Below are 23,392 nucleotides of genomic sequence, written 5' to 3' on the forward strand. Positions count from 1 at the left end.
TATGATTCTTGTAACCAAGGAATAACATTCTAAATTGCCCAATTAAATAAAACTATTTTTTTAAAGTTTCTCCAGAATCACTTAGCCACAATTACAGGAACAAGTCATCTTCGTTGCTGTGCCTTTGAAAAAGCATTTCAAGAGAATATTTGAAAAGTATTCTATAAATATGAATTTTTATTTGTATTATCTCACCCTCAAACTGCTAGGAATAATAAATCCACTCATGAAATTCTTTGTAAAGAGTCATTGTAAGATTTGTGACTCTGGCACCATTTCATAATTTTATTTGTTTCCCTCATTAGTCTGTGAGCTGCTCCAGGGCAGACACAGTACTTTTGATTTGTCTTTTTACATCCAGCACTTAACAAAGTGCCTTGCACAAAGGAAGGACTTAAGAAATGCTTCTTGACTGGAGTTGGCCTCATATCCCCACAATTTAGCACAGTGAATAACACAAAGTAAGGGTTTAATGAATGCTTCAATAATTATGTTCTTCAATTTTATTCTTTCAGAAGGAGCAAATGTTGATGTTAGCAAACTGGACAAGGTTCTGGGAAACCTGGGGGTCAAACTTACAGATAAAGAAATTGAGGAGCTATTGAGTAACCTGCCTGTTGATGGTGAGCATTTCTTATGCCTATATATAGGTTTGGAAAAACTTTGATTGCCTGTCTGAGAATGTTTATAAGTATACTTACTGAATTCACATGAAAAGATAGCAATTCCAATAAAGAAAGTCCATCATAATGTATGAAGGAATATTATCTCTGACTGAACCTTCAAATCACAGATTTCCCAAAATGCCACTTACCACACACACAATAATAGAAGATTCTTTACTCCCTCTTGAGTAGCCTAGTGGTCATCTTTAAAGAGTTGAGTCCAATGTGACTGTCATCAGGAAATTCTCACCAGGCAGGTGAAATCTAACACTGAATTTGTAGTCAAGAAAATCTGAGCTCAAAACTTCGTTAGATACTAACTAGTATGCTCCAAAGCAAATCACTGTCCCCACTTAATCTTTGTTTTCTCATCCATACAATAAGGGATTGTAATAGTGTCTGCTACATAAAATTGTGATAATGGGCCAACTGGATGACTCAGTGAATAGAGAGCCAGACCTAGAGATGGGAAGTCCTGTGTTCAAATATGACCTTAGACACTTCCTACCTGTGTGACCCTGGGCAAATCACTTAACTCCCATGATCCAGCCCTTACTGCTTTTGTACCTTGGAACCAATACACAGTATTGATTCTTAGACAGGAGGTAAGGGTTGAAAAAAAAATAATGTTGTGGTAAAAATCAATTGAGAAAAAAATATACATATATATACTTATGTTATATATTTATATATTTCTAAGTGTACAGGGTTGGAAACCTTAAAGTATTATAAATTCTGATCATTGTTATTATTTTAAAAGTTCTATGTTGTCCTTGGTCCAAAAATCCTGATCAGACTATAAGCCAATACCTATCCAAGTCTATTTTTCCACCTTCCTTTTTGCCTGGAAAAAAAAATCATCAACATCACCACCTAGTGACCAAACTTCTCATAATGATTCCATCATATGCTCATTGCCTAATTGGTCTTTTACATTAGACCACTGATGATTTGCTATCATGGCCTTTAAATATCTATCTGACCATGGTAATGGAAGATTTAGATATTGCAAGCGATTTAAAAATTAGCATGCAAATGAAAAGATTTTTTAAAAATTCTGCCACTCAGCTTAGATTCATGATTTCAGAAAAAGAAAATGAGATCCTCAGCTAAGCCCTTCTGATCAGCTGTCAAAGGATAAGAATATCAAATATTTCAAGATTTCATGCCCCTGGCATTGTGAATGTCCTCCATCACATTTTTTAAACTCTTTCTCATTTCTTAGGCAACTTTTGAGAGTTGCTATTGGCCAAAATAACAAATGTGAATCCTTTATCTAAATTAAATTGACACCGGGAAATACACAATTTGAATGTGGGTGGAGAGAAGCAAGCAACTAGGGAGAAAGAGAATGAACAAGTCTTGGCAATTGGTTAGATACAAAAACAGTAGAAAGGCCAGAAGTGAGGATGACACTGAAGGAGTCCACACCCATAACACTGAATTCACAGGGTTCTTATGAGATTTTAATGAGATAATTATATAAAGTGCTAGATACATTTTAAAGGCATGAATAAATGTCACTGATCATGTTTGCTTTAAGTAGCAAAAGCTTATTTTTAGTTAAATGTTTAGATTTCTGAGCTTTTAATGAAATTAGCCCATTAAAAGAATTGGTCTCCAAAAGAAGCCAAACATTTCCACCAAAATCCTTAAATGCTATTTAACCTTAACATTTTTATGATAAAATTATATGTTTCCTCAGAGAAAATATACCTTTCATAGCTAACTAGACAAAGTCAATATGCAAAGATACATTAAAATATTAAACACATTCAAGAATAGACTCAGAACATTGAGAGAAAAAACTAGCTCGTCTTATCTTTGTATTATCAAAAAAAATGGGAGTTTCCTAGACCACAGAATCATATCATGTTCTTGTTAGGAACGGATATGGAGATCACCTAGTCTGGGACCTTCATTTTGGAGAAGAAAGTTCAAACTAATTGATATAAATGTGTCAATTCTTTTCCAATGCTACAATAAAATGTCTGATTGCAAGTCCTTCTCATAGTCAATAGCAAGGAGAAAGGAAGCTCTCTGAGTGACTGTGGTATATAGGACTGGACACAGAGTCAAGAATATCAGAATTAAATATCTTAGACATGTACTAAGTTTGAAACTCAAGCCATGTAACATCTCCCAACCTCATTTTCCTTACGTGTAATAATAACAACCAGGGTTGTTGTGAGGATAAAATGAGTTAATATTTTTGAAGTATTTGGCAAAACTTAAAGCCCTACAGAAATGTTGACTATCATTATTACTATTATTATCCTCAGTTTATAGATTGAGAGCTTTCTTCATTCCTCAGCTTTTTCTTGTGAATTAATCTGTAGAGAAAATGAGATAAAATCCCAAAATGATTAACTGATTGCAGAGAAAACTGTTCAATTTCTCTGGCTTATCTCAGAATATAATAAAATGCTTTTTTGGCAAGGTTTGTTTTTTTCACCAGATCTCCTTCTAACATGTGGCTTCTCTTATAGATGATGGAAAGGTAAAACTCAAAGAAGTCATCGATAATGCAAAAAATATTCAAGGTGAGTTAGAAGTGAAAAGTCAGGTGATATCTCAATATTTTTCACATGAATCCATAAGCGGAAGCATGGCAGAGTGGATAGAAATAGAGCTTTAAGAGTCAAGAAGACCAGGAATGAAGTTCTCCCTCTGACACATACTATCTGTGTCATTGTGGGTCAAATTATGTCCCTCTCATGAAGTTCTCTAACAGTACATGTTACAAATATTTCTGCATCTTTATACACTGACATAATCAATTGGCAAACATTTAGTAAGTTCCCACCATGTTTCTTCTAAACACTGGAGATACAAACACAAAAACAATGAAAAAGTACCAGCTCACAATGCTTTCTGCTGGAAAGACAACATATACATATATAAATATATACAGACTAAATACAACATAATGGTGGGGGGGGGGGGTCTCTGCCGCTTGGCGAATTAGGAAAACCTTCTCAGAGAAAACAGAAATTCTGTTTCATCTCAAAAGGAAGAAAGGGACTCTGTAGTATATGTAAAGAAAGAATGATAAACAGCCTATAATATAATATAGAAACAGGATTCAACAGAAATAGGCAGGAAAAGTGAGCAGAGAGGAGTTCATGTGTTTGATTCAGGAAAATACAGAAATGGTGATCTATTGAGAAATATGGCCAATAGATCTGTGCTTGGAAACTATCATTTAAGCTACTTTGGGGAAGATAAATTGGAGAGGGAAGAGGCTCTTGATTCTAGGAAACAGATTAGAGGCAATTACAGAGTTTCTTCAAAGCAGAAATGGAGGATAACTTCAGCTAAGGATGGGGGGGGGTGAGTAGTGAGAAAAGTGAGTAGATATGAGAGTTGTTATGAAAGGAGAAATGCCGATATTAGACAAATGATTGGGTATGGGGATCTGGAAGAGAGGGGTAATGAGAGTCAGAAGCACAGGATAACAACTATGAAAGTACCTTTTGTAGATGAATGTGTTACATGATGATTTCTCTATTTAAATCTCCTTGTAGATTTGCTAAAACTCTCCAGGCTCTTTGTAGCAAGTCTTCAATTTGCTAGAATGTAATCTCTCTGTTCCTGTTTCACTTTTCCTCTTATTTAGACATAACAGATTCTAAGTCTTCAAGTCTAGAATTAAAATTTTGTAGGAAGGCATTTTGGTGAGTCAAAACCACTTATCAGTCAGACCATGTAGGGTAAGTTACCATAGATTTTGCCACTGTTGACCAGACAAAGACCTAATACTCCTTTAGTATTCTTCAGTTTAAGACTTTTCAATCTAGTTCCCTGAGCCAAAAAGATGTAATTTCTATTTCTGAATTCATAAGTGATTTTCCCACCATGATTGGGTTCATCTCAATGGCTAACTCTGTTCTTCCTGTGAAATTTGGAGGTGATGGGACACAGGAATAGGTACTACCTTTCACACTCTGGAGTCAACATATATACCTCATGTTCACATCATTCACTATTCTCATCTTTTATAAATAGAAAACGTTGATGTTCAAAACTTGGAAGGCTTCCTGAAGGACATGGGGATCAAACTCACAGAAGAGGAACAGAAAGATCTCCTGGAACACCTCCCAGTTGGTGGTGAGTGTTTCAGATTACACTGTGGCTATCAGGGGAACTAGGCTTGCTGGCATGAAAATGTCTGATACTATATAAAGAAAGAAGCTTCTCATTTCTCCCTAGGCTGGAGTTCTTCAATCTGAGGGCAATTAGTGAAAAACCATACCACTTTTGCAACTTAGATGCCTTAGAAATGATCAAGAGAAAGGGGAGGATATGAAATGAAAAGAAATAATAGACTAAAATAAAAGCAAAGGAAATGGGTAGGGGAAGCTAGAAGAAAGAAGAGTGAAGGAGTGATAGAAAAATGACCCAATATTGCCTTTAATGGTAAGTCATTTTATTACCCCAAGTGGGCTAGCAAAGGGGCTCAGGACTAGGGATTAAAAGAGGTGAAGGAGTATGACAGGAAACTGGTAGCCAAAATTGCTCTCAGGCAGTGGGATAGAGGAGGATTCCCCATGACAGGACACCACACTCCCTATGATGTTTCAGTGTTACCACCTCCTTCCCCAGAAATATAAGCAGCAAGCTCCTGTCATATACTAGACTGTGGGAAGAAGGCAAGACTAAACTCTGCCACTCTGGCTAACCAGAAAATAATCAGTAAACGGTCTCCTTTCTATATGAGAATTCACAATGTTTCCTAGTTTGTCTAAATCTTGCCTGGCCTAGTGTTAAAAGGCATCTCAGACTCCTCCTAAGAGGAACTTTGTTATAAATAGAAAGAAGGGCCTGACTGGGAATAAATCAAGGACTAAGATCCAAATCACAATTTTATTATTACTCTTCTGGGGTAATACCTGAAGAATCTTTGTTTCTCTACCATCTTAAATGCAGTTAAGTATTGTAGATATGGGCATTTGCGAACAAATGAAATAAAAAGTAGTAGTAGTAGTAGTCTCTCGGAAGCCGAGAATGACGATTGTCTTTGTGTATTATCATCTATTGATGTACCCTCATGTGGCTTTGAAGTCCAAAGACTGAGGCGCTAAATTTGTTGCATATGGGTCTTGGGACGCCAGTTGTTATGGGAGGTGCGGTTGTGGCCTGGTGTTGGCGTTCATGCGCAGCGGCAAGACATCGACGTCGTTCATCTTCAAAGGTGGTGGCAGCATGACTGATGTAGATACACCAGCTGCTTCTGTCAGAGACAGCAAGTTCTAGTTGCTTTGGTGTAATGCCAGCCCACTTCAATTTGGACTTTAGCTGATCCTTGTATCTTTTCTTTGGTCGGCCTTGTTTCCTGAGTCCAGCTGACAGTTCACTATAGAATACCTGTCTTGGTATTCGCTGTGGGTCCATGCAGATGACGTGTCCAGACCATCGTAGCTGGGTTTTGAGGACCATTACTTCGATGCTGGTGGAGTTGGTTCTGTCGAGGACTTCCTGGTTGGTGATTCAGTCCTGCCATCGGATCCTCATGATTGACCAGAGAGAACGTTGGTGGAATTGCTCCAACTGCTTCATGTGCTTCCGGTACAGTGTCCACGTCTCACAACCATACAAGAGCGAGCTGAGGACCACTGCATTATACACTTTGAGCTTCGTCGCAGTGCTTGCACCGCTGTGTTGGAGGACTTTGGAGTGCAGCCGCCCGAGTGCCTGGCTGGCCTTTTGGATCCTGGCATTAATCTCGTGGTTAGCGATGGTGCTGCCCAGGTACTTGAAAGTGTTGACGTTAGAAAGCTGTGTGCCAGCGATTGTAATGCACGGCTGGTTAGTTGGCCTCCCTGGTGCAGGTTGGAGCAGCACCTCTGTTTTGCTGAGGCTGATAGTCAGGCCAAACAGTTTTGTTGAGGTAGAGAACTTGTCCACAATGGTTTGGAGATGATTTTCTTGGTGGGCCATGAGAGCACAGTCATCTGTGAAGAGAGCTTCCAGGATGAGTCTCTCTGTTGTCTTTGTTTTTGCGGTCAGGTGGCGAAGGTCGAATAGTAAGCCATCCAGTCAGTATTTGATGTAGACGCCCAGGTCTAGATCCATCACAGCATGTCATAATACTTGGGTGAAGAATAGGTTGAATAGCACCGGATTGAGGACGCAGCCTTGTTTCACGCCATTGGAGATGTTGAAGTGATCAGAAGTCTCTCCACCAGATAGAACTTCTCCTATCATACCGACATGAAAGAGCTGGATCACTTTGATGAAATAAAAGGTAATACAGCACCAAATGCACTATAGGTAATGAAGTGGTATTGTGGATCAAGTGTTATGTGTAAACTCAAAAAGAGCTGAGTTGAAAATAGGTATCAGAAATTTTCCAGCTGTGTGACCCTGGACAAGTCACTGTACCTCTCCCAAACTTAGTTTCTTCACCTTTAAAATGGAAACAATAATAGCACTTGCTTCTCAGAATTGATTAGTCTAAAATGTCTTAATATTTGAAAACTACTTTAAAACTAAATCAGTCATAGTCATACAATAGCTAAATGCCTTGAAGAGGCAAAGAACAATTGTGTGGAGTTCACTAATCATACAGCCAAAGGAAACAAGAAACCTGTTTACATGGAACATGAAATCATCCCTTATTCTAGAACTTAGGATAAATATTTAGAATAAGGAAAAAATAGACACCTGAAATTTGTAGACAGTACAGAAGCTTCTTGATTTTATATCAGGAGCAGATCTTTGAAGAAGAAATTCATATGTGTAAGGTTAGCAAGCAAAAAAATTGAAATATTATATTTTCTGCATTAAAAAAGATATGATTGATATAAAAATAATCACTGGAACAGCTTTAAACAGTAAACCCAATCATATCAAGAAAAAAGATCAGAATATACAAATATGTGATATCTTCTTGTTATAATACTCTGAAGATGACTCTTGAAATATCAAGAATATATAAAGTAGAAAAATAAAGAGCTCATTAGTGAGAAAGTTATGGCATAGAATTCAAACAGTTCAATCCTGAATTATTATACAGGAAAATAACAATGAAAATGAAAAAATACGCATCAAAAATGATTCAAATGGCAATTAAAAGCCAGAAGTTTAACTACTCTAAATCTAATGCCTCATTAGGAAATTTGGAAATACCTTTGATGGTCAATGTTTGGCTTATATGCCAAGTGAAGAAATATGGCAACACTAGTATAGAATGGCAACACTAATTTTAGTTAGTAAACATTTGTAAAATCTCATGGAAAGAGATCATGCATATATTTATAATGAATATTGTCTCTTAAAGTACAGAGTATTTGTTTAAATTTAAAATTGTTTTAATAAAACTTTATAATGGGATACCTAGGCAATACAGTGGATAGGGGACCATTCCTGGAGTCAAGAGAACTTGGGTTCAAATCTGGCTTCAGACACTTCTTAGCTTCCTAAACCCTGGGCAAGTCACTTAACTCCAATAGATTAGGCCTTGATGATCTTCTGTCTTAGAATTGATACTAATTGATATTAATACACAAGGTAAAAGTTGAAAAACTAAAAAAACTCTGTAAGGAATCTCACTGAAGGAAGTAATCTCTAGTGCATTTAAGGACAAAAAATACTATAAAGCAGTGGTCATTAAAATAATATGCTACTGGCTAAGAGACAGAAGGGAGATCAGGGGAATAGACTTGGGGTAAGTGACCTCAGCAAGACAGTCTATGATAAGCCTAAAGATCTCAGCTTTGGGAACCAAAACCCACTATTTGATAAAAACTGCTGGGAAAATTGGAAGACAGTGTGAGAGAGATTAGGTTTGGATCAACATCTCACACCCTACACCAAGATAAACTCAGAATGGGTGAATGACTTGAACATAAAGAAGGAAACCATAAGTAAATTAGGTGAACACAGAATAGTATACATGTCAGATCTTTGGGAAAGGAAAGATTTCAAAAACAAGCAAGAATTTTTAAAAATTACAAAAATGTAAAATAAATAATTTTGATTACATTAAATTAAAAAGGTTTTATACAAACAAAACCAATGCAATAAAAATTAGAAGGGTAGCAGATATTGGGGGAAAATCTTTATAACAAAAACTTCGGACAAAGGTCTAATAACTCAGATTCATAAGGAGTTAAATCAATTGTACAAAAAATCAAGCCATTCCCTAATTGATAAATAGGCAAGGGACATGAATAGGCCATTTTCAGATAAAGAAATCAAAACTATCAATAAGCACATGAAAAAGTGTTCTAAATCTCTTATAATCAGAGAAATGCAAATCAAAACAACTCTGAGGTATCACCTCACACCTAGCAGATTGGCCAACATGACAGCAAAGGAAAGTAATGAATTCTGGAGGGGATGTGGCAAAGTGGGGACACTAATTCATTGCTGGTGGAGTTGTGAATTGATCCAACCATTCTGGAGAGCAATTTGGAACTATGCCCAAAGGGCGATAAAAGACTGTCTGTCCTTTGATCCAGCCATATCACTGCTGGGTTTGTACCCCAAAGAGAAAATAAGGGAAAAGACTTGTACAAGAATATTCATATCTGCGATCTTTGTGATGGCAAAAAAATGGAAAATGAGGGGATGCCCTTCAATTGGGGAATGGCTAAACAAATTATGGTATATGTTGGTGATGGAATACTATTGTGCTAAAAGGAACAATAAAGTGAAGGAATTCCATGGAGACTGGAACAACCAGGAAATGATGCAGAGTGAAAGGAGCAGAACCAGGAGAACACAGAGACTGATACACTGTGGTACAATCGAACATAATGGACTTCTCTACCAGTAGCAATGCAATGATCCAAAACTATTCAGAGAGACTTATGAAAAAGAAATTCAGAGGAAGAACCAAGGGAATAGAAACACAGAAGAAAAACAACTGTTTGAACACATGGGTCAATGGGGATATGATTGGGAATGTAGATTCTAAATGATCACCCTAATAAAAATATTAATAATATGGACATAGGTCTTGATCAATGACACATGTTAAACCCAATGGAAATGTGCACCAGCTACAGGAGGGTTTGGGGGAGGGGAGGAAAAGAACATAAATTTTGTAATGGAAAAATATTCTAAATCATCTAATTAAATAAAATTTTCAAATAAAATAAAACTAGCATTCCCCTCCCAAAAAAGGACAAAAAAATAGAACAATAAATAAAACTAAATGGAAAAGGTCTGTATTGATTTCAATAACAAACTAATAAATCATCACAGAAAATAGAAAGAGAACACTTTTACTCAAACATCACAAACCAGTATAAGTTCATAGAAGGTATAAAAATCTCATTCAAAGAAGGCAAAAATGAAAAAAGCTGCCCACCTGGACCCAGTGTCCAAAGATACACCTTTGACCTGAAGAAGAAACAAGCCTGACAGTGCTGATATTATATATAGGTGTCTCAAAAACTTTGTGTAATTTTAAGCTTTTTTTAAAATTAAAACCCTTACCTTCCATCTTGGAATCAATACGGTGTATTGGTTCTAAGGCAGAAGAGTGGTAAGGGCTAGGTAATGGGGGTTAAATGACTTGCCCAGGATCACATAGATGGGAAGTGTCTGAGGCCATATTTGAACCTAGGACCTCCCATCTCTAGGCCTGACTCTCAACCCATTGAGCATCCCAGCTGCCCCAATTTTAAGCTTTAATAGCATTAATCTATCATAATAAGGCTTTGGTCAATATGGGTAACTTTATTGGAAACATGTCTGAAATAGGAAAACATGAAGGGAAAAATATGGGATCTTATTAATGCTAAACAAAAAGATGACTGAGAAGACAAAAGCAGTCACTGTCCCATGTGCCTATTCTTCCACCAATATAAAATATTTTCATGAGTCTTCCCTACATAATCCAAGAACATCCTTGATGAGAGTGTTAGAGAGGAGCAAACAGATGACTTCAAGAGATATTCAACAACGGACTACATGAGTTGATCATTTTGTAGTTTGTTGAAAGATGGAGAAAACATAAGATCCCATTTTGCTTATTTCCTGATTATTAAAAAGTATTTGATTCAGCAGAACAAAGTAATATGTTGGGATCTCTTTTCCCAATGTGTTATCTCCATCCTTATAGTAACAGCAAGCAAGATTCCTTGAAGAAATAAACTTGTTCAATGAGCCTCTCCTCATACAAACAGAGCACCTGAGTCAGAAAACCAGCATAGGTATCATCACTATGGTATTCAGCACCATGATAAAAGAAGATCTGGTAAAGGGTTGAAGTTGGACAGGATTTCTTGGTGGATGCTTTCATCCTACAGATAATGGTCTTGAGGGACAACATTTTCATGGTTGCATCAAAACCTGAAATATTGCTGAGCCTCCTGGAAGACCTCTATAACCACTCAAGAGTTTGTCTAGACCACACACAAAGGGAAGACCTAGTAGATGAGGAATATGCATGAAACACATCATGACATGCCTTTATGTCATAAGACTATAGAACCTGTCCCTGAGTGTGTATATCTAGGACAAAGAATAAAGAAGGAGCAGTTCTTCCCACAGTTAAAGAGGAGCTAGGCTAGGTCACCTGGGAGAAATATAAAGCTCATTTTATTGTACAACATTTCTCATAAAAATAAGTCTTTTAAAACTAACATTTGGTCACACTCTTATGCTTCTAGTCAGTTTTGGAATACATGAATCCTCAAAATTGAACATTTTTTATCATACAGAAGAGAATAGAGGGGTGTATGGATGGGTGTTACCAAGCAATAGTATAAAATTAATGGGGAACTTTGAAAAAAAGGAGCAAAATATGGTGATCATGTGTCAAGTTTTAGAGGTTATTAAATCTGTAAGCAGAGTGGTCCAGTGCTCACAATATGAAGACAGAGAAGAGAAACTCCCAGCACATTGACCGGTTACCCCTTTGAAAATTTCTGGGAGGAGGACAATAGTCATAATGGAAGCATGGATGTGTTGCTAATATATTTGGAGCTAGAAGAGATCTTAGTGGTCATCAGATCTAACCTCGTTTTATAGATAATGAAACTGAGACCCATAGAGGTTAAATGTTTTCTTTGAGGTCACAAAGCTTATAATCAAATAAGGCATCATTGAAACCCAAATCTCAAGCTAAAAGTTAGCACTCTGCCATCTGCAGCAAGAGAGAAAATTCTCAAATAGGTACCTTTGAACATATTTAAGCATCTCTTTTAATGAGACTCTCACTAGAGAAGCATTTCTGTTTAAAAGGATGTGTTCTAGGGGGCAGCTGGGTGACTCAGTGGATTGAAAGTCCAGCTCAGAGAAGGGAGGACCTACATTCAAATCTGGCCTCAGACTGCCCTAGCTGCATGACCCTGGGCAAGTCACTTAACCCCTATTGTCTAGCCCTTACCACTCTTCTACCTTAGAACCAATACCCAATAGCTCTGCTGGGTGTGTACCCCAAAGAGATAATAAGGAAAAAGACTTGTACAAGAATATTCATAGCTACACTCTTTGTGGTGGCCAAAAACTGGAAAATGAGGGGATACCCTTCAATTGTAGAATGGCTGAACAAATTGTGGTATATGTTGGTGATGGAATACTATTGTGCTAAAAGGAATAATAAAGTGGAGGAATTCCCTGGGAACTGGAACGACCTCCAGGAAGTGATGCAGAGCGAGAGGAGCAAAACCAGGAAAACATTGTACACAGGGACTGATACACTGTGGTACAATCGAACGTAATGGACTTCTCCATTAGTGGCAATGCAATGTCCCAGAACAATCTGCAGGGATCTAGGAGAAAAACACTATCCACTAGCAGAGGACAAACTGTGGGAGTAGATACACCAAGGAAAAGCAACTGCTTGACTACAGGGGTTGAGGGAACATGTCTGAGAAGAGACTCTAAATGAACACTCTAATGCAAATACCAACAACATGAAATGGGTTCGAATCAAGAACACGTGATACCCAGTGGAATTGCAAGTCGGCTATGGGAGAGGTGGAGCGGGGGGAGGAAAAGAAAATGATCTTTGTCTCTAATGAATAATGTTTGGAAATGATCAAATAAAATATTGTTTAAAAAAAAGAACCAATACCCAATATTGATTCTAAGACAAAAGGTAAGGGATTTTAAAAAATAAAAATAAAAGGATGTGTTCTTTCTTGGCAACAAATAGGGCTATAGTTGAATTAGAAATAGATGGCCTTTCACTATAAAATCACAAGTCAAGAAAATCCATCACTTTTATTATTTCTTGTAGTTCCACAGATTACAATGTAATTCTACTTTTGCAATTAAAAAAATGAATAAGTACACAGAATAGGAAAAAATTACCAGTGTTTACAATTGATATGAAAATTTATTTAGAGAACCATCAAGATTCAACAAAAAATTAATTGAAACAAGTTCAGCAAATGCAGGCATGACGAGGACCACCTGGTTGGGGATCCTGAGAGGTAAGAATGCAGATGGACTCAAGAGGACTGGTGGGAATCAAGTGGCCAATGGCAATTTTTTTGAGGGAGGTGTTGATGTTTATAGGGAATATGACATAGGCTAAATGGTGACCAGGTAAGCCTTTTGCAGGAACAGTGGTTAGTAATGGAAAGATTGTGGTTAGTAATGGAAAGATGTAAATAATGGATGTAGGTTACCTTAGTGGCTCTAAGCAGTGTTTTCTATAGGATAATAAATCACATGTCTGCATATCAATTAATGACCCAACTTTGTATGGAATACCGTATGTTCTTTTCACACATCTCCTGTATTATTATTTTCTTGGCTTGGACATACAGTGTTTGGGGAGGAGAAAAGTTTGCATTTCTCATGCTGAGGAGCAAGCCATGTGCCTGGCTCTAGCTGGCTGATGGCTCTGATTTTACTGGAGTCTGCTCTCACTACTGGGGGCTACAAGCAAAGTAGAAAAATACAAAATAGAGCCACACAAATTTTCAAACTTTATGTATATTACCAACAAAATTAAAAAGGAAGAGACAAAATAAGTGGTATTCCAGAGAATTATAAAATACTTGGGAATCCAGCTACTAAGACAGAAAGAAATTATGTGCATAGAGCTACTAAAACACCCTCTATAGAAATACAGTATTAAATAAATAAATGCATGTGAATTGACTGATGTGTCAGCCGCCTCAATGTAGTGAAAATGGCAATATTAACTAAATCAATAAAATTATTCAGAAAATTCTGAGAGACCTTTGGAAGAAAGTTATGTTAATGCACTCCTGGTGAAACAATTGTTCTAAACATTCTGGAAAACAATTGGGGGCTATGATCAAAAGAATCATTGGGGTTTTCATTCTGTTAGACCCATTTATATGGCTATTTGCTTTAGGTCCTTCAGGAGCTCAGAGAAAGACATAAAGGGCTCATAAGTGCAAAATAAAAATATTGGAGCAGCTAAGTAGCACAGTAAATTGAGGACCAGCCCAAGAGTTGGGAAGACCTGAGTTCCAGTCTGGCTTTATCAGACACATCCTGCCTCTCTGACTCTGGGCAACTCACTTCACTCCAATTGTCTAACCCTTCGTGTACTTCTGTCTTAGAATTGAAACTAAGACAGAAGGTAAGGGTTAAGAAAAATGGTTAGAAGCTCCATCTAGGACAATGAAGAACTGGAAGTCTCTAGGGTTTATATCAGTTGGGGAATGGCTATAGCAATTATAATCTATAAATACAATAGAATATTATTGCACCATAACAAACTGCACACGGGAGAGCTTCAGAGAAACATGAGAAGACTTTTGTGAATTGACCTGAAGGGGACTGAGCAGAATCCAAAAAACAATTTACAGAAATCATTAGAAGATAAACAAAAGCAACTGTGAAAGACTTAAAATTCGATTTCTGACTTGAGAAGACTGATGATAAATCAAATATTCCACACTTAGAAAAGAAATTTTAAACTAGAGGTAAAAAAAGACAACACACATATTTTCACATATACCCATTGTGTGGACATGTTTTTCTTGGCATTATTTTTCTTTATCATAAGCTAAGGTTCTTATTAGGGAGAGAAGGATGACAGGTATAGGGAGGGAAAAGATGTAGGAATTGTGATAAAAGGAAAAAATAATAGTATGAAAAAGACCTCAATGAAAGTTGTAATACAATATGCAAAAGAGAAGGGGAGATCAGAAAGAGTCACAGTGAAACACAATGTTGGAACTAGTTTGTTAAATTTATACTTTCTAAAACAAGTTATACATTACAAAATTCATAGTTTCACCTACTAAAAAAACAGCATGTTTCCACATCAGTGCTCTCTTCTATGTCCCTTAAAATGGTTCTTTAGACAAAAGCTTATTAAATAATACCTGCTAGGAGTAAAGCTGTTCTCTGCAATAAACCTTCATTCACTGCAGTGGATTAAGTCAGAAACATCCATGTTCAGGAAAAGAATGGATTAACCTCCTTTCGATCACTTTCTTTTTCTTCACTTCTCATTTGGTGGGAGGAAGGAAGGAATAGAACCGTGTTTACAGACTAGCTTTACAAAATGATAAACTTTGTGCTACTGTTGTAATTCTCCGTTTCTTCCACTGTGACCTGAATGGTGCCTTGTTTTACAGCCAATGGGAAAGTGAATAAGAAGAATGTAATGAATGCTGTGCAGAATCTTGGCGGTAAGAGAGAAACTGTTTTATTTCTTCTTAGTGATTGTAATATGACTATCATCCCTCCAATTTACTGAGTTGGGTTTTCTGCCTCATCACTTCCAATCTTTATGGAAAAGGCAATTCACCAGATTCTGTGACTATTGAAAACTTCAAACTCCTTCACATACTCCATCAGGCTTCATCAATCATTCTTTACACACTACACTGTGCTCTAGAAGCTTCTCCAATATCACTTAGTCACAATTACAGGAACAAGTCAGCTTCATTGCTGTGCCTTTGAAAAACCATTTAAGAGAATATTTGAAAAGTATTCTATAAATATGAATTGATGTTTGTATTATCTCACCCTCAAACTGCTACAAATGATAAATTCACTCATGTAATTCTTTGTAAAGAGTCATTGTATGATTTGTGACTCTGACACCATTTCATAATTTTCTTATCTGTCTCCCTCATTAGACTGTGAGCTGCTCCAGGGCAGACAGAGTACTTTTGATTTGACTTTTTACTTCCAGCACTAAACAAAGTGCCTTGCACAAAGGAAGGACCTAAGAAATCTTCTTGCCTGGAGTTGGCCTCAAATCCCCACAATTTAGCACAGTGAATAACATAAAGTGAGGATTTAATGAATGCTTCAATGATTGTGTTCTTCAATTTTATTCTTTCAGAAGGAGCAAATGTTGATGCTAGCAAACTGGACAACGTTCTGGGAAACCTGGGAGTCAAACTTACAAATAAAGATATTGAGGATCTATTAAGTAACCTGCCAATTGATGGTGAGCAAATCTTTTGCCTTTGTATGCTTTGGGGAAAACTTTGATTTCCTGTCTGAGAATGTCTATAAGGATACTTACTGAAATTGCAGGAAAAGGTAGCAATTCCAATAGAGAAAGTCCATCATAATGTATTATGTATATAAGGAATATTATCTCTGACTGAACCTTCAGGTCACAAGTTTCCCAGAATTCCACTCACCACAAACACAGGAATAAAAAGTTCCTTACTCCCTCCTGGGGAAACTAGTGGCCATCTTTAAGAAGAAAAGTCCAATATGACTGTCATCAGGTAATTCTAACCAGTCAGATGAAATTTTCTGGTGCTCAAAATGGAGTGAAGAAGATTTAATCTAAAAACCTGCATTAGACACTTTATGGTATGATCACAAACAAGTCATGTATCTTCATTTAACCTTTCTTCTCTCAATGGAAATGGTAATAGTGTCAGCTATATAAGGTGTAACCGTCAAATGGGAAAAATATATATGTTCATTTATGGGATTTATATTATGTACCTATATAATTTTTTTCAATATACAGTGTTAGGAATCTAAAACTATCTTAAATTCTAACCATGATTATTATATTTTTAACACCCTTACCATCGACTATAGAATCAATACTATATGTTGGTTCCAAGGCTTTTAGTGGTAAGGGCTAGGCAATGGGGATTAAGTGACTTGCCCAGGATCACACAGCTGGAAGTATCTGATATGATTATTATTTTAAAAGATCCATGTTTTCATTGATCTGTGTATCCTGAACAGACTATACGCCATGCTGATCAAAGAGTATCTTTTCCTCTTCATTTGGTCAATAAAACATTATCATCCTCATTGAAAGGCCAAAATTCTAATGATGATCCCATATGCACACAGTCTTATGGGTTTTGTATGTTAAGCCAGTGATGATTTCCTAGGAAGGCATTTAAATATTTACTTGAACATTGTAATGGAAAATGTATATACAACTATTTAAAAATTAGCATGCAAGTAAAAACAATAAACAGGGTCTATAACTGAGCCTGGGTTCATGATCTCAAAAAAATTTTTAAAGAATCCTCAGCTCTAAACCCTTCCAGCCACTTGTCAAAGGATGGATTCTTCAATATTCCAAGAATTCATTGACCTTGTCAGTGTGAATGTCCCCTTATCAACACATTTTTTAAACCCTCTCTCATTTCTTAGGCTGCCTTGGAGAGTTTCTAGTAGCCAGAATAACAAATGTGTGTCCCATATCTAAATTAAATTGACAGCTGCGAATTTGCAATGTGCGTGTGGGTAGAGAGATACAAGCATATAGACAGTTGAAAGAGAATCAACAAGTCTTGTAAATTGATTATAACATGGTTGCGATGTATTATGCTCTTTGAAATCCTTTTTTAAATGGTGCTTTGAGATCTTGTGTTTTTATTAGTTAGAAGATATTGCCTACCTTATGCCCTTCCTCCTAGTTGATAAGGGTTTGTCAGACATTCCAAGCTTGAAGGATGGAGGAAGTGCTCAAGCTAACTCGAAGGATTTTATGACTTTATCCCCTTTGATGAGAACTTGCAAGACTGAGAACCACACCCAAGCACCCAAACAATCTTGAAAAGTCCAACAAGCAGTACATGTCAGGGAATATCACACAGTACGATCTTTGTATCCCTTCCCTGACCCTTCTCTTTGATGCCTCTTGGCTAAGGGAGAATGGAGGGTTCCAGGATGGAAGTAGGGTAATACCCCAGACCCACAATAATAAATCTAGCAACTGGAAATCCCTCCTTGGACTTTTTCCATAACCCCGGCTACACTATCAGTAACAACCTTAAATAACATATTCCTTCTTCAAGATGAAGGAGTCTGAGCTGCAATTCTTTGGGCAAGAACCAGTACTCACTATCTCACAACAAAACTCATTCTCCCACAACTGGACATGGGGAACAGGAGAAAGAAGGGGACTGAGGATGATACTAGGGGAATGTGCATCCAGTGATGATACCTGGATGCACATTCCCCTAGTATCATCCTCAGTCCCCTTCTTTCAGACTCCTTCAATTAATGGGCTTTTAGCAAAGTTAGCCTACAATAAGGAATTTGTCTCCTAAAGAGGCCATACTATTTAGACTTGAGAAATTCAAATGCTATTTGAATTCAACATTTTTATGATAAAATTATGGATTTGTTTCCTCAGAGTCAATATAGCTTACAAAGGTCAATTTGCAAAGATACATTAAAATATTAACCACATTCAAGAATGAAGACAGAACATTGAAAGAAAAAACTCTCTCTTCCTGTCCTTGTTTTATTATAAAAAAATTGGAGTTTACTATCCACAGGGCCATATTATTTCCCTTCTGGAAAGGGAAAAAGAGATCATCTCATTTAATTCTATCATTTTATAGTAGAGAAAGTTCAGGCCAAGATAAGGATCCAATTTTTTGCATCTTCCTCCTAGAAAGTCCTGAATCAGATCTTCCATATTAAAATGCCTGTTGACAAGTTCTGAACTTCAATAGCAAAGAAAAAAGCAGCTATCTGAAAGACCATGGAACTCTAGATATAGGACTGGCCTCAGAGTCAGGAATAACAGGGTTAAGTAATTTAGACATGTACTAGCTTTACAACCCAAGCCTCAGTTTTCTCATCTGTAAAGCAGTGACAATAATAGTACTTGACTCCAAGGGTTCATGTAGATAAATGCTAGCAATTGCTATTACTATTATTATCCTCAATTTACAAATAGAGAGCTTCCCTCATTCCTTAGCTATCTCTTATAAAGTAATTTGTAGAGAAAAGAGGATAAAAACTGAGTTCATAAAAACTTAAATTCCTTTGGTTTATCTCATAATTTCAGAATGTAATGAATAGTTACTTTTCTTCACCCAGACTCCATCTAAACTATACCTTCTCTTACAGCTACTGGGATGTTCGATCTCAAAAAAGTTATGGATAATGCAAAAATTATTCAAGGTGAGTGCAATGCAAGGACGAGAAGTATTAAAAGGAAAGAGAAGATTTGAGCCTATGAACAGGATCTGCATCTTTTGTAGATTCTGCTCATGAATTCAAATCCTCTCTTTCCTTATAACAGAGGTCAGGTAACAGCACAATATTTTTCACATAAATCTATGGAAGGAAGTATGGCATAGCGAACAAATATATAGTATAGCCTTAGAATCAAGATGACTTAGATCCAAGTTCTGCCTCTGAGATTGCTGGCTGTGATTGTAGGACGAGTTACTTCCCCTCTCAGGAAGCTCTCTTAACAGTATATATTACTAATAATTTCTTGATCTATAGCCACAGAGATAATCTCTTTGCCAAAACATTTAGTAAGTGTCCACCAGATCTGTTGTAGACACGGGAGATTCACAAAAACAATTAAGTACTTCCATCTTACAGTGCCTTCTGCTAGAAAGCAACATGTATATATCTAAAAATAGAGAGATTATAGGTGACATTATTTGGGAATGGGGAGGCCTACCACTGGCAGAATCAGGAAAGCCTCATCATAGGAAGCAGAGATTGTGGTTATCATGAAGGTAGAGAGGAACTCTAAGGTGGAAGTAAGGAGAGCAGGGAGGACAGCCAGGAAGATAATATAGAAACAAGAAATGGAAGGTCATGTGTCAGAAACAGAAATAGGCAGGGAAAGTAAGGAGAGAGGAGTTTATGTATTTCACTCAGGAAAAATAGGGAAATGGGAGTTTATTGAAGAATAAAACAATAGATTTGTGCATAAGGACAATCAGTTAGGCAGCTGTATCAGATATGGAGTGGATGGAGAAGATACTCTTGAGAAAATAGATATATAGGCAATTATAACATCTTTTCAAAGGAGAGATGGAGGATAACTTGAGCTAAGTATGTAGCTGTGTGAGTAGAGAGGAAAGGGAGTATAGGTATGAGAGTTGTTATCAAGGGAGAAACAGCAAGATTAGGAAACTCACTGAATATGGAGGAGCAGAGAGTATCAGGAGTCCAGGATAAAAACTGTGGACTTACCTATTGTGGATGAATCTGTTAAATGATCATCTCTATTTAAATCTCCCTTCAGGCTTCCTAAATGCTTTCCAGGTTCTTTGTACCAAGTCCTGAATTCCTGAGAACATAATCACCAGGTTCATGTTTCACTTTTCCTGCTGTTGAGAAATATAAAAGTTCTAGGTCTCCAAAGTAGGGATGAAGTATCAGATTACATTACTGTAAGTAAAAACCATTCAGATAACATCAAACCTTACTTGTTAGGCAGTCTAATATAGATCAAGTAGTTACTGATCTTGCCACAGTTCACCAGATAAGTCCTATTTCACATTCCTCAGTGTTCGTCTCTTCAGCCTAGCATAGTTCCCTGAATTAAAAGAAAATAATTTGTGTTTCTGAATTCACAGGTTATTTTCCCTGCATGGTTAGGCTCATCCCAATGACCCACTCTTCTCTTCTTGTTGAATTTAGAGATGATGGGACACAGGATTAGGTAGTATCTTTTGTACTCTTCACATTCACACCATTCACTATTCTCATCTTTTATAAACAGAAAATGTTGATATTAAAAACCTGGACGACTTTCTGAAGGACATGGGGATCAAACTCACAGAAGAGGAACAGGAAGATCTCCTAAAACACCTTCCAATTGGCGGTGAGTGTGGCAGATTCCATTGTAGCTAGCAGGGGAACTTGGGCTTGCTTGTGTGGAAATGTCTCATGCAGAAAAATGCTTCTGACTACTCCCTAGGATGGCGTTCTTCAAATTAAGGGCAACCAGTGAAAGCTAATATCACTTTTAACAACTCAGGAGCCTAAGAATTTTTAAAGAGAAAGCAGAGCAAATAAAATTAAGACAAATGAATAGAATTGAATACCAATAAAGGAAGTGAGGGGGAGAAGGTAGAAGACAGTAGACTTCAGCAGTGATATATAACTAACCTAATATTGCCTCAAATTAAAAGTGATCTTATTTCAGGCCTAGCAAGGAGGCTAGCAAAGGGCCTAGAGATTCTGTACCGAAAAAGCGGGAGGAGTCTGACAGGAAAATGGAGCCAAAATTGCTCTGGTTTTCTATATCAGGGCAGAGGCATTTAGGAGTATTCCACAAGAGATCAAACTCCACACTCCTTATGAAGTTTTAGTCTTTCCTTCCAGTGGAAATTCAGGCAAGTTTCTGGCCTTTATTAGACTCTGGGAAGGCAAGCCTGAATTCCCCTGCTCTGGCTAACCAAGAAATAATTAGTAAATTATCTCCTTAAAATATACAAATTCACAATTTTCCATTGTCTGTATGAACTTTGCCTGTGCTAATGTTAAAAAGACTCCTCAGACTTCTGTTAAGAGGAAGGGTGTAATAAATAGAAAGGAGAATCAGATTGGGAATGAATAAAGGATTGGTGTCCAGATCTCGGCTTTATTGTTACTCTTCATGAGTAGTTCCTCTATAATCTTTTCCCTACAGCCTTGAACATAGTAAACATTTTAGAAATGGGTATTTGTTAAATAAATGCAATTCAAAGCACTAAAAGGACTGGAGTTCAAATCAGGCATCAGACATTTACTAGCTGTGTGACCCTAGACAAGACACTTAACATCTCCCAAACTCAGATTGTTCATCTATAAAATGGACATAATGATAGTACCTGTCTGCCAGGATTGTCATTAATTTTAAATGATTTAATATTTCAAAAGCACTTTGCAACTAAATCTAACAATAAATATAACAGTTAAATGGCTTAAAGAGGATTTGGTTTTATCATATATCCCATGGCAACAAGAAATATGATTTCATACAATAGTTAGTCGGAATAATGGAAATAGAGAGACCAGAGATGTGTAGATTGCACAGAAATGTAATGGTTTTAGACCAGGAACACCTTCTTCAAGAAAAGAATGGTTAGTTGGCAAGTACCAAAGACTATTGACAAAAAAGGAAAGAGATGATATCTCAAATATTATGAAAGACTAATTATTGATGTAATTAATAATATAAATAATATATAATAATATAATTAATAATAATAAGAGTAATCACTAGACTAGCTGTAAACAGTAATACCATTACCTTATCAAGAAAGAGATCAGAATATAACAAGAATGTGTAATCATTTTGGCAGAATCTAGATATGATTTTTGAAATATTAAGAATATGTAAACAAATATAAAAATTGAGATCATCATGGGGAGAAAGACATAGAATACAGTTCAAAGAATTCACTCTTGCATTATTTGAACAAGTAACTAACAATGAAAATGAAAAAAGATGTCCGAAATGAATGACAATCATAGATAGAAGTTTAACTATTCTAAAACTGTTTCCACATTAGGAATACCAAAAGAATCCAGTAAATACCTTTTGTCAATACATATTTGGCTGATATAGCAAGTGAAGAAGTGTTCCAACACTAGTTTAGGATGAAAACACTAGTTTCAGATAGTAAACTTTTTTGTAAAATTTAACAGGGAATCATGCTGAGCAAAATTGTGTCATATTGTCACAGAATCACACAATATTGTCTGAGAAAGAACAGAAAAGTTGTGGAAAGTTAAGCTAGTTTAAATAAAGCTTAGCAAAAAGACAGCTAGATAACACAGTATCAATAGAGTGCCAGGAATGGAGTCATGTGGTCTTGGGTTCAATTCTGGCCTCAAACACTTACTAGCTTTGGGGCCCTGGGCAAGTCATTTAACCCCAGGGGCAGACCTCTTACTTATCTTATGTCTTAGAACTGGTATAAATTGATAATAATTTTAATATATTAATATATCATAATATATTAATAATATATTATGACAATATATTATTATTAATAATATTATTAGAATAATTAGAATAATAATAATAAATCCTCACATACAAGGTGAGGATTTTAAATTTTTTTAATTAAAAACTCTGTAAAGAATTCCAGTAAGAAAAGTACTCTCCAGTGCATTTAAGGATAAAAAATAGAGCAATAATTATAACTAAATGGAAAAGGCCTAAATTGATTTCAGGAATGAACTCTAACAAATCATTAAGTGAATCAGAAAGAGAACATTTTTACTAAAACACCACAAATCAGGATTAGGTCTTATACATTTATACATCCTTGGCCTTGAGAAGACAAAATTGTGACAATGCTGATAGATATACAGAGTGTCCCAAAGTCTTCATGTAATTTTAAGCTTTAATAGCGTTAAGATAGTTTGAGGTTTGAAGCTGAATAGAGACCTCTATAGGAAACATGTGAGAGAGGAAAATATGAAAGAAAAAAAGAAAAAATCCTGGGCCTTATTAATGCTAAACAAAAAGCGACTGAGATTAAAAACATTCACTGACTCATATGCCTACTCTTCCACCAATACAAAGTATTTACATGAGTCATCTATACACAATTCAAGAATAGTGTTGCTGAGAGTATTAG

The 23,392-nt window shown here is 36.4% G+C and overlaps 1 protein-coding gene across 19 annotated transcripts in view; it reads left to right on the forward strand.

The window, feature by feature from the left end:
* Positions 1 to 23,392, forward strand: part of EFCAB3 (EF-hand calcium binding domain 3) — a 722,802-nt gene that overhangs the window by 564,186 nt on the left and 135,224 nt on the right. For 17 of the 19 annotated variants that reach the window (XR_008916397.1, XR_008916396.1, XR_008916398.1 and 14 more), the window contains 7 exons: positions 516 to 623; positions 3,155 to 3,208; positions 4,674 to 4,775; positions 15,194 to 15,247; positions 15,910 to 16,017; positions 18,918 to 18,971; positions 20,539 to 20,640. The exons of 1 other annotated variant lie outside the window; for it this stretch is intronic. Coding sequence is in view for 15 of the 18 variants with exons in the window: in XM_056817026.1 (XP_056673004.1) it covers positions 516 to 623; positions 3,155 to 3,208; positions 4,674 to 4,775; positions 15,194 to 15,247; positions 15,910 to 16,017; positions 18,918 to 18,971; positions 20,539 to 20,640 (582 nt within the window). In the remaining 3 variants the exon portion in view is untranslated. Of the gene's footprint in view, positions 1 to 515; positions 624 to 3,154; positions 3,209 to 4,673; positions 4,776 to 6,717; positions 6,913 to 15,193; positions 15,248 to 15,909; positions 16,018 to 18,917; positions 18,972 to 20,538; positions 20,641 to 23,392 lie in introns of those variants that run through there. One more of the 19 variants, XM_056817040.1, reaches the window with a different exon arrangement.

Source organism: Monodelphis domestica, chromosome 2, assembly GCF_027887165.1.
Source record: "Monodelphis domestica isolate mMonDom1 chromosome 2, mMonDom1.pri, whole genome shotgun sequence".
In the NCBI taxonomy this organism is placed as follows: domain Eukaryota; kingdom Metazoa; phylum Chordata; class Mammalia; order Didelphimorphia; family Didelphidae; genus Monodelphis; species Monodelphis domestica.